At 50.8% G+C, this 11,996-nt stretch overlaps 1 protein-coding gene across 1 annotated transcript; it reads left to right on the top strand.

Annotated features, from left to right (window-relative positions):
- Window positions 1–1,106: 1,106 nt before the first annotated feature.
- LOC116878901 (keratin, type II cytoskeletal 73) lies at window positions 1,107–11,217 on the top strand. Its single transcript, XM_032876719.1, has 9 exons — window positions 1,107–1,553; window positions 3,092–3,306; window positions 4,116–4,176; window positions 4,818–4,913; window positions 5,715–5,879; window positions 8,415–8,540; window positions 8,930–9,150; window positions 10,149–10,183; window positions 10,961–11,217. The coding sequence occupies exons 1-9, from the start codon at window positions 1,107–1,109 to the stop codon at window positions 11,215–11,217; spliced, it is 1,623 nt and encodes a 540-aa protein (XP_032732610.1).
- Window positions 11,218–11,996: the final 779 nt, after the last annotated feature.

Below are 11,996 nucleotides of genomic sequence, written 5' to 3' on the forward strand. Positions count from 1 at the left end.
GCTAGGCTTTTGTCTTATTAATTTATGACCCCAGATCCTAACACAGTACCTGGGACAGAGTCAACTCTTAACAGAAGACTGTTAAGTGAAGGATGGATGAAGGAATGGGTAGGTCAGTGGACAGGTGGGTGGACAGATGGACAAATACAGCCTTCACAGTCTGTATGTAGGGTCAGAAGGCCAGCCCAGAGAACCTCAAAGCTGAGGCCTTTGTTTTGTTGGTTTTTTGCATCCTCTGGGATTCATACAAAAAAATGGGCTAATAAGCTAATTTAAAAAAAAAAAGGGGGCTAATGAAATGTTTGCTGTCCTCAACTAACTGAGCCTCTGTTTTCCCATTTGTGAAATGTGGATTATCATATGCCTCCTAGGCTGACTGAGTGGATCAAGAGAGCTTCAGTACTCAAGGAGCTCTTTTAATGCTGTAAAGTGCTGTACTATTGTCAGCCATCGTGAATGGTGGCAACGCTATTATTTCAAGGTCAAGTGTGGGGTGGTGGGAGAGCAAGGGAACAAAGAAGCTGGTGTGTGCAGGGAAGTCTGGCTTCACAGGGGAGCAGAAGACTTGCCTGGAAGGCCACAGCAGAGGCACTGGATTCCCGTCTCCAGGAGCCCTGGGAAGCCAGGCCACAGAGTCTTTTCCTAACCACATGAAAGCAGTTCAGTCAGGGTCCCTGATCTGATCCTGGTAGAGTCGTGAGATCTCTCACAGATGAGGCTATCAATTAAAGGTCTTCCTCTGCACCCCTGCAATCCAGCTTCCCCCCTCCCTGAGGAAGGGCAATTGAGGCTGTGACAAACCTCTCAGCCAAGATCTTTCTAGGGATAATTTGGTCAGGCTAATTATCCCATGTTAATTAGATAAGACTCAAATTATATGAGCAAGCCTTGCAAGCCCAGCACTTTGGGAGTTTTCAAGTTATTTACCTGGTGTCTCTGATTTTGCTGGGAGAAAATGATTTTTTGCTCCCAGGCAAACTAAACCCACAAATTAGGGCAGTGGCTTCCTCCTGAGCCCTATAAATGGGGAGCCTGAGATTGTAGGCTGGCGAATTGCATCTCAGCAAAGGGTTAGCATCTTATTCCATCTCTCTGGCCTTCTCAGCATGAACCGCCAATTCACCTACAAGTCGGGAGCTGCTACCAAAGGGGGTTTCAGTGGCTGCTCAGCAGTGCTCTCAGGGGGCAGCTCATCCTCCTACCGGGCAGGGGGCAAAGGATTCAGCGGGGGCTTTGGAAGCCGGAGCCTCTACAGCCTGGGGGGAACCCGGAGCATCTCCCTCAACATGGCCAGTGGCAGTGGGCGGGCAGGAGGCTATGGGTTTGGTCGAGGCCGGGCCAGTGGCTTTGCTGGCAGCATGTTTGGTAGTGTGGCTCTGGGACCCGTGTGTCCGTCTGTATGCCCTCCAGGGGGCATCCACCAGGTCACCATCAACAAGAACCTCCTGGCCCCCCTCAATGTGGAGCTGGACCCGGAGATCCAGAAAGTGCGCACCCAGGAGCGGGAGCAGATCAAGGCTCTGAACAATAAATTTGCCTCCTTCATCGACAAGGTGGGACTTTTTGGAGAAAGCCACGCATAGAACCCCTTCCTTCCTCTACTTTCACTGCCCTAAGGGGCTCCCTGTCTGAAGGAGAGGAAGGCAGGACACTCCCCAGGATGCAGACACGGTGAGGACAGAGCAGGGAAGGACTGGACAAACCTGAAATCAGTGCTGAGGGGCTGGTGGTGGTGGGTATTGGTCAGAGGGGCAGGAGGAGACAGGGAGTTTGGTTTGGGAAGGTTTCCAGGAGGCAGGAGAAGTGGCCTCAAAGTTGAAAGTTGGAGAGTAACAGTTTAAGAAACTAGGAAGCTGGACAATGGAGAGCTCCATGGAAGCCTAAGATATCTATAAAGCTGTGGGACCCAGTTTCTCCTCTCATGAGACCCAGACCAGCTCAGATTCTGGTTGAAAGACAGACTCATAGCTTATAATATGCGCAATGTACAAGGTGAGGCAGATGGGGATCAGTGATGTACTAGAGCTGTGGTCCTGAAAAGTGCTCCCCAAACCAGCAGCATTAGGATCACCTGGGCACTTGTAGAATCACATTCTCAGGCCTTGTCTCATACCTACTGAATCATGAGCTCTCCAGTGAGACCAGGAGGCCCCAGGTGATGCTAATGCCCACTTGGGCTTGAGAACCCCTGAGGAACAACGGGGTAGCAAGGCCTTGGGAAACAGAGACTTCCTGAGCACAGGGGAGCAGGGGAAGCTCACTGGGGTGACAGTGAGTAGGGTGGCAGAGTGTGAATAGGAGTTCACTGGTTGGAGGTGGGGAAAGGAAGCCTAGGGAAAGGGACCCATCCCACATATCATGGTAGGCTTGTCAGGAACTTGAGGAGAATTTGGCTTTGTGAGAGTCAGGTGAATGGTGAAGGAAGAGAAGGAAGGAGTGGGCACATTGTGAAGAGCACAGGGAGGAATTTGGATTTGGTCCTGCAGATGATAGGGAACCACCAGGGCATTTTGAGCAAGGGAATTGTATGGCCTTTGCAGGCTACAACTTGAGAATGCTGGTTCTTTGCTTGGAGAAATGCTCTGAGATCAGAGAGTTGGACATGAAAGCAATATAGGAAGGCCCAAGACTCCCAGTCAACTGAGTACCTGCCTCTGGCTGGGCTGGGAGATACTATGATGGAGGAGACGAAGAGGAGACAAAGCACAGGCCAGACCACCAGGTCCTGAGCAGGGGTGTTCAAGAGTGTGAAGGCCGGGACAGACCAGCTTATGTCTCTAAGGATTTGCCTTAGAGAGGTGGCCTGGGCTGCCCTTGGATACTGGTCCAGCCGGATTTAGACAGTTGCAGAGGAGACAGCTCTGACTAGCAGGAAATGAAGATATAGTCCTGCCTGATCATAGAGCTGTCCCTAGAAAGGGAACCTTGGTCAAACAAATGGCCCTGGGTGGGGGAGGGCTGTGAGGGATATTTCCTAAGGGCTGAGGCTTACCCTTTAAGCTAATGTAGCACAGGACAGCACAGCCACTGTCCAGGAAAGGAAACCACACAGCCTCCCTACTGACCAAGTATCTGTTGATTTGGGTCCCAGGTGCGGTTCCTGGAGCAGCAGAACCAGGTGCTGGAAACCAAGTGGGAGCTGCTGCAGCAGCTGGACCTGAACAACTGCAAGAACAACCTGGAGCCCATCCTCGAGGGCTACATCAGCAACCTGCGGAAGCAGCTGGAGACGCTGTCCGGGGACAGGGTGCGGCTGGACTCGGAGCTGAGGAGCATGCGGGACGTGGTGGAGGACTACAAGAGGAGGTGAGTGGGACCCTGCACGTAGGCTGACTGGCCTGCCAGAGCTGGCTTTCCCAGCAGGCATTGGGACACTTGTCACTGGCCTCAGGGACACAGAGCTTGGATGAGAGTGGCCCATCCTGAGTTCCCCTACCCAGGCAAGATGAGGCCGTCTCTGGGTGGCTGGGCAGTCCGGAGAGTGGAGAGTCAGCCTCTCAGGCAGTGAGAGGACGTCCTGGCAAGTGGTCACCTCCTTGGCATGTTCCCTCCTTCTCCCCACTGGAGAGAGCCTCCCAGCTCCTAGGCTTGCTCAGTGGGTTCCCAAGTTCCAATGAACCACCTCCCACTGCCTCAACCCAGCAGGGCAGGGAGTTGGAGTTTCTCTAATCTCCTTCAAGTTGTGGACATTTGGGCCATGCCCCCTCTTCCTGTCCCAGGGGATAGTTCTGGCTTCCTTAAGATTCATGCTTTGAGATGGGGTGAAGTTATTAACAGGGGTGTCAGGCAGCTGGAGTGGCATAGGAATCACAGCTAAAAGAGACACCAGGATGTTCCTGTGATTTGGACACTTAATGGGAAGAGGAAGGACCTACTTACTCTTCAGGCAACAGGGAAATCCAGACCCCAAATCATCTGGTCCCCTGGCCTGGGAGGGAATTGCTTGAAAACCCTGTCTGTAGCACTGGCTAAGAAGTCCTAGTGAGCTGGACAGATTTGCCAAGATATAGAACAATACCTGCTATATGGGACATAGTATGGGCAATTAGTTTTCTGCTTTCATGATGAGGACACACACCCACCCCTCCTTGCTCACCGCAATGCTTTTCCTGCAGGTACGAGGAGGAAATTAATAAGCGCACAACTGCCGAGAATGAATTTGTGGTGCTCAAGAAGGTGAGGAGGGGGTGCATACTTCTTGTCACCTAGGCGGTGGAGTATGGAGGGCAGAGGAGATAACAGAGGGGAGACTGAGGTCTGTGCTCCTTGTAGAATGAACTCGAACTGAAGTGCCAGAAGAGGACGGAGGGATGTACTGCTTGGGACATCTGGGGACCCTTTGATGTTAACCTAGAATATATCACCTTGTCTGCTTTTTATCTTTGGTGTGAGTGGGCAGGAGCCCAGACGTGGATAGTCAATGCCCAGGTTGTGTCCACTTTGGCTTGGGAAACAGGACATGCTTTGAGAAGAGCTGCAGGTTTACCTTCCAACTCTGCCTGTCTCTGACAAAGCACTGTGGCTGTCTTGGGCTCTGACTGCCAAATGACCCCTGTGTGGGAGATAGCACTCCCTCATAAACGCTCTCTTTGAGAAATAGAGCAGTAACAAGTTTCCATTTTGGATGGGGCACAAAGGAGTTCCAGAGGATCACAGTGAGTCTTGGGTGGAAGTCATGTTCCTACCTTCTGGGTCTTGACTCCATTCCCTGGGGGCAGCTTGATAGTCTTAGTGTTGGCGCTCAGATGCCAGTTCCTGGGAGAGCCCTGTCTGGGCTTGAAGAATGACAATGTCAGGGCATTCCTGGATTGCTTTAGGATGTGGATGCAGCTTACATGAGCAAGGTGGAACTGCAGGCCAAGGTGGATGCTCTGGATGGAGAAATCAAGTTCTTCAAATGCCTATATGAAGGGGTAAGTTTCCATCCCCCAGATCTATCCCCAGCTCTGTCTTCAAATGCCTGTGTGAAGGGGTAATGCTCCATCCCCCAGTCCTATTCCCAGCTCTGTCTTCTGAAAGGACAGATATGTGAATGAATGAGTGGTTGGTTATTCATTCCTTAGTAACTTTGAGAGCCCAGGGGATCTCTAGCATTTGGATGCTGGGGGCCATTTTGACCAAAGGAAAGCATGACTTCTATCTCAGTGCTCCCAACTGAGATGGACTCTCAGTGTCATCAGTCCCAGCCTGGCCTTCAGATGTCCTGGTTTCACTTCCTTCAGGAAGCCATGGGCCCTTATGGGGTTCCCACTGGTCTTCACAAGGATATTCTCATTTCTGCCTGTCTTCTCTCTGACACTTGGGTGTCTCCCTGGGTCTTCAGCAGGAATCTCCAGGGACAGAGGTAGGGAGTCTTCACACCCTTTCTACTGCCTCTGACCATCTGGCTTCAAGCCCAAACCTGTTGGCCAAGCATATGTGGGCTTCTGTGTCCTTACCGTCTCTTGTGTGGTGGCCAGGTTGTCTCCCCACTACTTCCTATACTCCTGACCTGTTTCTAATGACAGACAGATGGGCTGTTTTCTTCCAGAGCTGCTTCAAACTCATTCGACAGTTTTCAGATGTGGTATTGAAACATCAATGGGGGGCTTGGGGGAATGTATCTTGCATCTATTTAGGAGGGCCTAGGGGATCTCCTGCTAGGAAAGGGCTATCACCTTGGCACCTTCCTCTGCCCACAAAAGGCATTTCATGTTTCCTTCTTTCCCATGTAGGAGATTGCTCAGATACAATCCCACATCAGCGACACATCTGTCATCCTGTCCATGGACAATAACCGGAACCTAGACCTGGACAGCATCATTGCTGAGGTCCGTGCTCAGTATGAGGAGATTGCCCTGAAGAGCAAGGCTGAGGCCGAGGCACTGTACCAGACCAAGGTGGGCTGCACACCTCCCTAGAGTCCATGACCCACCATGTCCCACACATTTGCTGGGAGCACAGAACTGTCCTGGGTGCTGGGGGGAACCCAAAAGGCAGAGAAGATGAAGCTCTTAGACTGATCCACTTAGACTGGGGCAGCCATGGGAAGACATCTACAGCCAAGCACAGATGAATATGGCACAGACAGAGTCCAGGATGTTGAGGAGACAAAGGTTAGGAGACCAGGTGGGGCAGGTCAGGACTGACTTCCTGGAGGCAGAGGGTTTTGAACTGAGTCTGAGAGGGAGCGAAACATAGGTAGTTAGCATCTCAACTCCCTCATTAATTACAATAAATTAGGGGGTCTCTTGAGTGTGATCTGAGATCAGGTAATTCCTACCTTTCATTCAAGTCTAACTGCAAGGATAAAGGGGGAGTATGAGTCCCTTAGATCTTAACTCCTCTAATGGGTTATGGGTGGGGAAATGATTCTTTAGATAATTTGGTTTCTCAGATCAAGATGGCAGGTTCCAAATTGTTCCATGCTGCTTATCGGGTTCCTTCTCAGGGGAGATTCACACACTTGAGGACTTATCTTGTCCCTCCCCCTGCCACCTTGCCACTATAAGGACAGAAAGATGTGGCCAGCAGGGGTGAGAGGAAGTGAGGCTTTCAAGGCCCAGGCAACAACAACTTTTATGCTTGATAAAAGTTCAGACCCAAGCCTCTAGTTCCCCATACCCCTTCACGTGACTGCTGCAAGCCAGTGTCAGGGATGGCCATGTGGCCATGTGGCCCAGCCATTCTGGATTGTCAGTGGCCAGTGCTTAACCCCAGGTTCCTTCCAGAAGAGTCAGGCAGGTCTGCACAGACATGATTTTTGGTTCACTTGCTATTTGGGGTTACCCACACTGGCACTTCTTCATCTGCGGGTAAGCATTTATGGACCAGAGTTTCATTAGTGTAGTTCTAACAACAGAATTATGAGGTCTTATTATTATTGTTCCCCTTTCAAAATGAAGAAACCAGGGCTCATGTGGTGTCAGTAACCTGCCAAGCTCACTTAGCTGGTAAGTGATGGAACTGGATTGAATCTAGATGACTGACTGCCAATTCCACAGTGTTTAGACAAAAGATCAGGACATGACTCTGGTAAGAAGTGTTTATAGTGAAGGGCACCTGGGTGGCTCAGTGGGTTAAGCCTCTGCCTTTGGCTCAGGTCATGATCTCAGGGTCCTGGGATCGAGCCCCGCATCGGGCTCTCTGCTCATCGGGGAGCCTGCTTCCCCCTCTCTTCTCTGCCTGCCTCTCTGCCTACTTGTGAGCTCCCTTTCTCTCTCTGTCAAATAAAATCTTTTTTTTTTTTTTTTAAAAAGAAGTGTTTATAGTGAGGATTTGGGGTAGGTTGGGAGCGGAACAGAGAAGGATGCTCACCTGTTTGCTTCAAAAGGATACTGCTTGGTGTCAGAATTGGGGAAGTTAGTGCCTCCCTCTCTGTCGGTGTGTAGGGAGAGCCATCCTGCTCACACAGCCCTGCAGAGAAGCAGGAAAAGACCCCTTGTCCTGCCCCAGTGTTTATCGTCCCAAGATTAGCACCAAAGATAAAACATAGGAGCATAATGAGACTCCCCCCTGCCTTCTAGGGGACCTGGCACCTTTAAGAGGAATCCTGAACCTAGGGGCTTGTTAGAGTCAGATATGACAACCCCCAAGGCCAAGTACAAGGAGCAGAGAGAAACAGTGCACAGCCACCAGAGTTCTGAATTTTTCCTCATGACTGGAAAGACTTCCAGTAGCCTGGGACCCAGCTGAGCTATGAAGAGGAGGAAGTCACAGAGAAAACAGGTCCCTGCCATCCAGTCATACTGAGTCTGACAGGGAAAACACAGAAAGTTGTGCTTATAGTACAGTGTGGAAAGATCTATGGGCTGGAGTGCCAGGAGTTATGGAAATAGAAGGACACCCAACTAGGAAATCAAGGGAGGCCTCCTGGAAGAAGTGACTCTGCCCTGGCTGAGTTGGAAATAGCTAAGGAAAATGGATGAGGAAGGGTTTTCCAGGTGGAAGTAGTGGTCATGCAAAGACTCAGAGACTTGAGAGCACGGGGGACATTTATGGAACATGGAACTGTTTGGCACAGGTGTACAGACAAGTAGATGAAGGGCAAGAGCAGTGAGAAAGGAGTCTGGAGAGACTGGTGGATGTCAAACCTGAGAACACCTTGATGCCGTGCTCATAGTTTAAATTTGACCTTGACTTTGAAGGGCTGTGGGTAGAGGAGCATCATAGTTGGAATTGAGTGTTTTAAAGTTGCAGTGCAGAGTAGAGGCTTTCAAGAGTTCTTATGGCCAAATCTAACCATCAGTGAGGTGACTGCTTAAGGCAAACATATATTCAATGAGTGGATGTTTGAGTGTGAGGCTGTTGGTAGGCCTGGTGAGGTTGGGGTCCCCCATTGACCCCTCACACCCTGAAGACAAAAGCACAGTCTGCCAGGCTGAGCTCAGCCAGGCCCCGAGTTGAGGTCTCTACTTTGCTCCCTGTCTCCCTAGTTCCAGGAGCTCCAGCTAGTGGCCGGCCGGCATGGGGATGACCTCAAACACACCAAGAACGAGATCTCTGAACTGACTCGACTTATCCAAAGACTGCGCTCGGAGATTGAGAGTGTGAAGAAGCAGGTGAAGGGGCTTTGGCGGGTCCTGGCTTATTTCCCAAGGAAGGAGTGAATTGCTTATCGCACGTAACTCCACTGGGCCTCTCTCTTGCCTTGGTTCTCCATTGCAGAACCTGGTTTCTCAGATGGACCCCCGGTCTCATCCACAACACTTAACCTCCCATCTGAGTCTGGAACAATTGGAAGGGTCTTTTCAGAAAGCCTGCTAGCTGAGAGTAATAATCCTCTCTGACCCATGTTGGCAGGACTCCTTCACCACGAATGTGGCTTTGCTTTAGGAAGTGGGGTCAGACAGAGGAGGGTCCGACCACAGTCAACTCATTGGGGTGAGGGGCGAGGGGAGGCCCAGAGAGCACTAGAATTCATGGGAAAATACTACCTCCTGACCCTCAGTGTGCCAACCTGGAGACGGCCATCGCCGATGCTGAGCAGCGGGGCGACTGCGCCCTGAAGGACGCCCGGGCCAAGCTGGACGAGCTGGAGGCTGCCCTGCACCAGGCCAAGGAGGAGCTGGCCCGGATGCTGCGCGAGTACCAGGAGCTCATGAGCACGAAGCTGGCCCTGGACGTGGAGATCGCCACCTACCGCAAGCTGCTGGAGGGGGAGGAATGCAGGTGGGTGGTGGGAGGGCTCTTAGAATGTTGGGTGTGGAAGAACTTTTGGAATCTCCCAACTCAGTTTCCCAGAGTGTGGGAGAAGTTGCTGGAGGGCCTGGAGACACTTTTCACGTCACTCACAAGCAGCTTGAAACAGCAGCAGTCAGTGAATGAGACAGTGATGTCTTTTTCATTTCTCCTATGACTTTCCAGAGTAGGACAGGGAGAAAGTCTCAGTGTGGTGCCATTGCTGTTGTGTCTTTAACACTGCCCTGACCATTGCAAATATCCCTGTTAATAAAGAGACAGTAGATCCCAGGTTCAGAGCCTCTGGCAGACAATAATATCTAGCCAAAAATTTTTAAATTGGTTTATTTTCATTATATTTATTTTTATTACTACTGTTTCCCCCCCTTTTTTGGTCAGGTAGCATTGGCTTTTTATTTACCCTAGTGATATATAACTTCTTTTTAAGAAAAATGCATTTTTTGGTTATAAAAGACAGAGCCAATGACAAACACTAAATATATATAACAGTACATGTTCAAAACAGCAGTCAGACAAGTGTATATGAAGCATTAGTGTGGGAAAACCTTGTTCTAACTGAACACCACCATATTACTGAGACTCACAGGGGAGAAGTTACGGTTCCTAAAATCAGAATTAATGTCTGATTAATGACACTTAATGGCACTTTCGATGCTAATATTTCCACATATGTATTTATTCCGGCACTAGCCTTGCAGGAATGAACAAATGGGATAAAGAGAAGCCCAGAGGAGGGACTCCAAGGGGTACTGTTGTTGGGGGCCACAGGTTTGCAAGTTGACGCATCTCTGGTGGGAAGAGTAGCCTTCTGAGTGGGGGTCACAGAGACTGCAGGTACACCGAGGCCGGCTGGCTGGCTGGAAGGGCTGCTGGAGGCTGGGCTAGGCTGCCTGCTGACTTCAAGCTGTGGTGTGGGGAGCTCAGATTCCACACACTGGAGACTCACCTACACTTTTCTCTCTGCACAGGATGTCTGGAGAATACACCAACTCCGTGAGCATCTGTGAGTATTTCACACCTCTGAGGGAATGTTTGTAGCCCATCACTGAATAGGAAGTAAGCAGGTACCTACTGCCGGGTCCCCATGGAACAGCCTGGGCTCTGCCTGGTAGATCACCATGGTCACCATCGCCTTACTTGTTGAGACCTGCTGCCTCTTCCTCTATGGAGCTCCCACTGCCAGCTTCCCATCACATTCCGATATTTCACAGGGCCCCTTCCCCAGAAATCTCACCTGTGCTGGGATGAAATTCCCAGCCTGCCTTCTTCTGCCTCCCCCACACGGGCTTTCCTGCATGACGGAAGCTGTGAGCTTCCTGAGTCCACCTCCTCACTGAGAGTGGAGACCAGTGCACAGACACGGGGTTGCACCTGTGTTAATGCTGGCTCTGCAGCTTTTAGCCTGGTCTCCTTCTAAAACAGGCCGGCAAAACCTTCCCTAAATCGGGCAGTTAGGAATTTCTTTGAAAAAAAATTTAGAATGTATTATGAAGTTAAATGCAAGACCTATTGGCTTATGTGACGCTTTGGGGGAAGCTCTTGTTATTCCTGTTGGTGCAAAGAATGAGAAATTGCCCGATTTGGGATCTGGGATCTGGGCTATTTTTTCCAGAGCTTGAGCCACTCAGGCATTGAGTATGTCATTAGAGTCCACAGTTGATATGAACTGTTTGCTTAAGAGGGAGACATCTATGCTAGATGCAGCTGGGAGACTGGAGGCGACTTGGGGTCACCCCTGTTTGGGGACATACACTTATCACTCCTCTCTGCCTCCCCACAGCGGTCATCAGCAGCACCACGGCGGGGACCACAGGTGCTGGGGCCGGCTTTGGTTTCAGCGGCACTGGAAGCTACGGTTACCGGCCCAGCTCTGTCTCGGGGGGCTATGGCATGCTGTCAGGGGGCTGTGTCACTGGCAGTGGGAACTGCAGCCCCCGTGGGGAGGCCAAAACCAGGCTGGGGAGTGTAAGCGAGTTCAAGGAACCCCAGGGGAAGACCTCCGCTCTGAGCTCCCCTGCCAAGAAGACCACAAGATAAAGCAAAAGTCCATTTTCCAGCTGTCCACCTCACCCTGTTTTTCCTCTGGACTCCCTTCTCCAGGAAACTCCTGTCTCACCTTTCTCCTGGTCTCCTTCTTGCTTTCCTTTGCCACTGACATTTCCTCTCCTCTACATCCTACATTAGTCTTTCTCAATCTAGAATCAGGATTCTATCCCATCTTTCTGCTTCCATACTGAGAGACCCGCTAACTCAGACCCCCTTCCTGAAGCATTGCCAACAATGACGGCTCAGACCTTGTTCTGGCCTGCACGCCTCCCCTGGAGGAAGGTTTCTCCTCAGTCGTAACCCCCTCCATGCCCTGGCTTTGGTTGTTTGGCTACAAGCTCCATGGGGTCATGAGAGTATAGGTCCACTGACAGATCCACAGGGACTGTCTCCTGTTACAGCAACACTGGCTCAGGTGAAAGACCAGGTTATAGCTTATATCTTGTGTGGCCCCTTCAGGTATGGAGAGCTGGGAGTAGCCTTGAAGTTTGGTCCCATCCATGAAGGGATTTGTGCCCTCAATATGAGAGTTCTTGTCCTTGTTTAGGCCTTACCTCTCTGCTTCCTGTGTCTCACCAATAAACTTAATAAAACTTATGCAGGACCAGGCTGCTTCTCTCTCCCAAGGGGATCCTCATCCCAGGCCATATCTCTTCCATATGTGGAGATCAATGGCCTGGAACCTGGAGCATAGAGGTCTGGGGTGATCCACAGCGCCCCTAAGTGTGTTTTAATCTGGGGGAAAGAGATCTTTGTACGGACCATAGGGT

This window comes from Lontra canadensis, unplaced genomic scaffold (genome assembly GCF_010015895.1).
Source record: "Lontra canadensis isolate GAN:19392208 unplaced genomic scaffold, GSC_riverotter_1.0 scaffold59, whole genome shotgun sequence".
Taxonomy (NCBI): domain Eukaryota; kingdom Metazoa; phylum Chordata; class Mammalia; order Carnivora; family Mustelidae; genus Lontra; species Lontra canadensis.

Bases quoted from the DNA above. Each gene is read 5' to 3' on its own strand.
- LOC116878901 (XM_032876719.1), top strand. From the start codon at position 1,107: ATGAACCGCCAATTCACCTACAAGTCGGGAGCTGCTACCAAAGGGGGT. The intron at 4,177-4,817 runs GTGAGGAGGGGG...GGATTGCTTTAG, and splicing joins AATTTGTGGTGCTCAAGAAG to GATGTGGATGCAGCTTACAT. The intron at 5,880-8,414 runs GTGGGCTGCACA...CTGTCTCCCTAG, and splicing joins AGGCACTGTACCAGACCAAG to TTCCAGGAGCTCCAGCTAGT.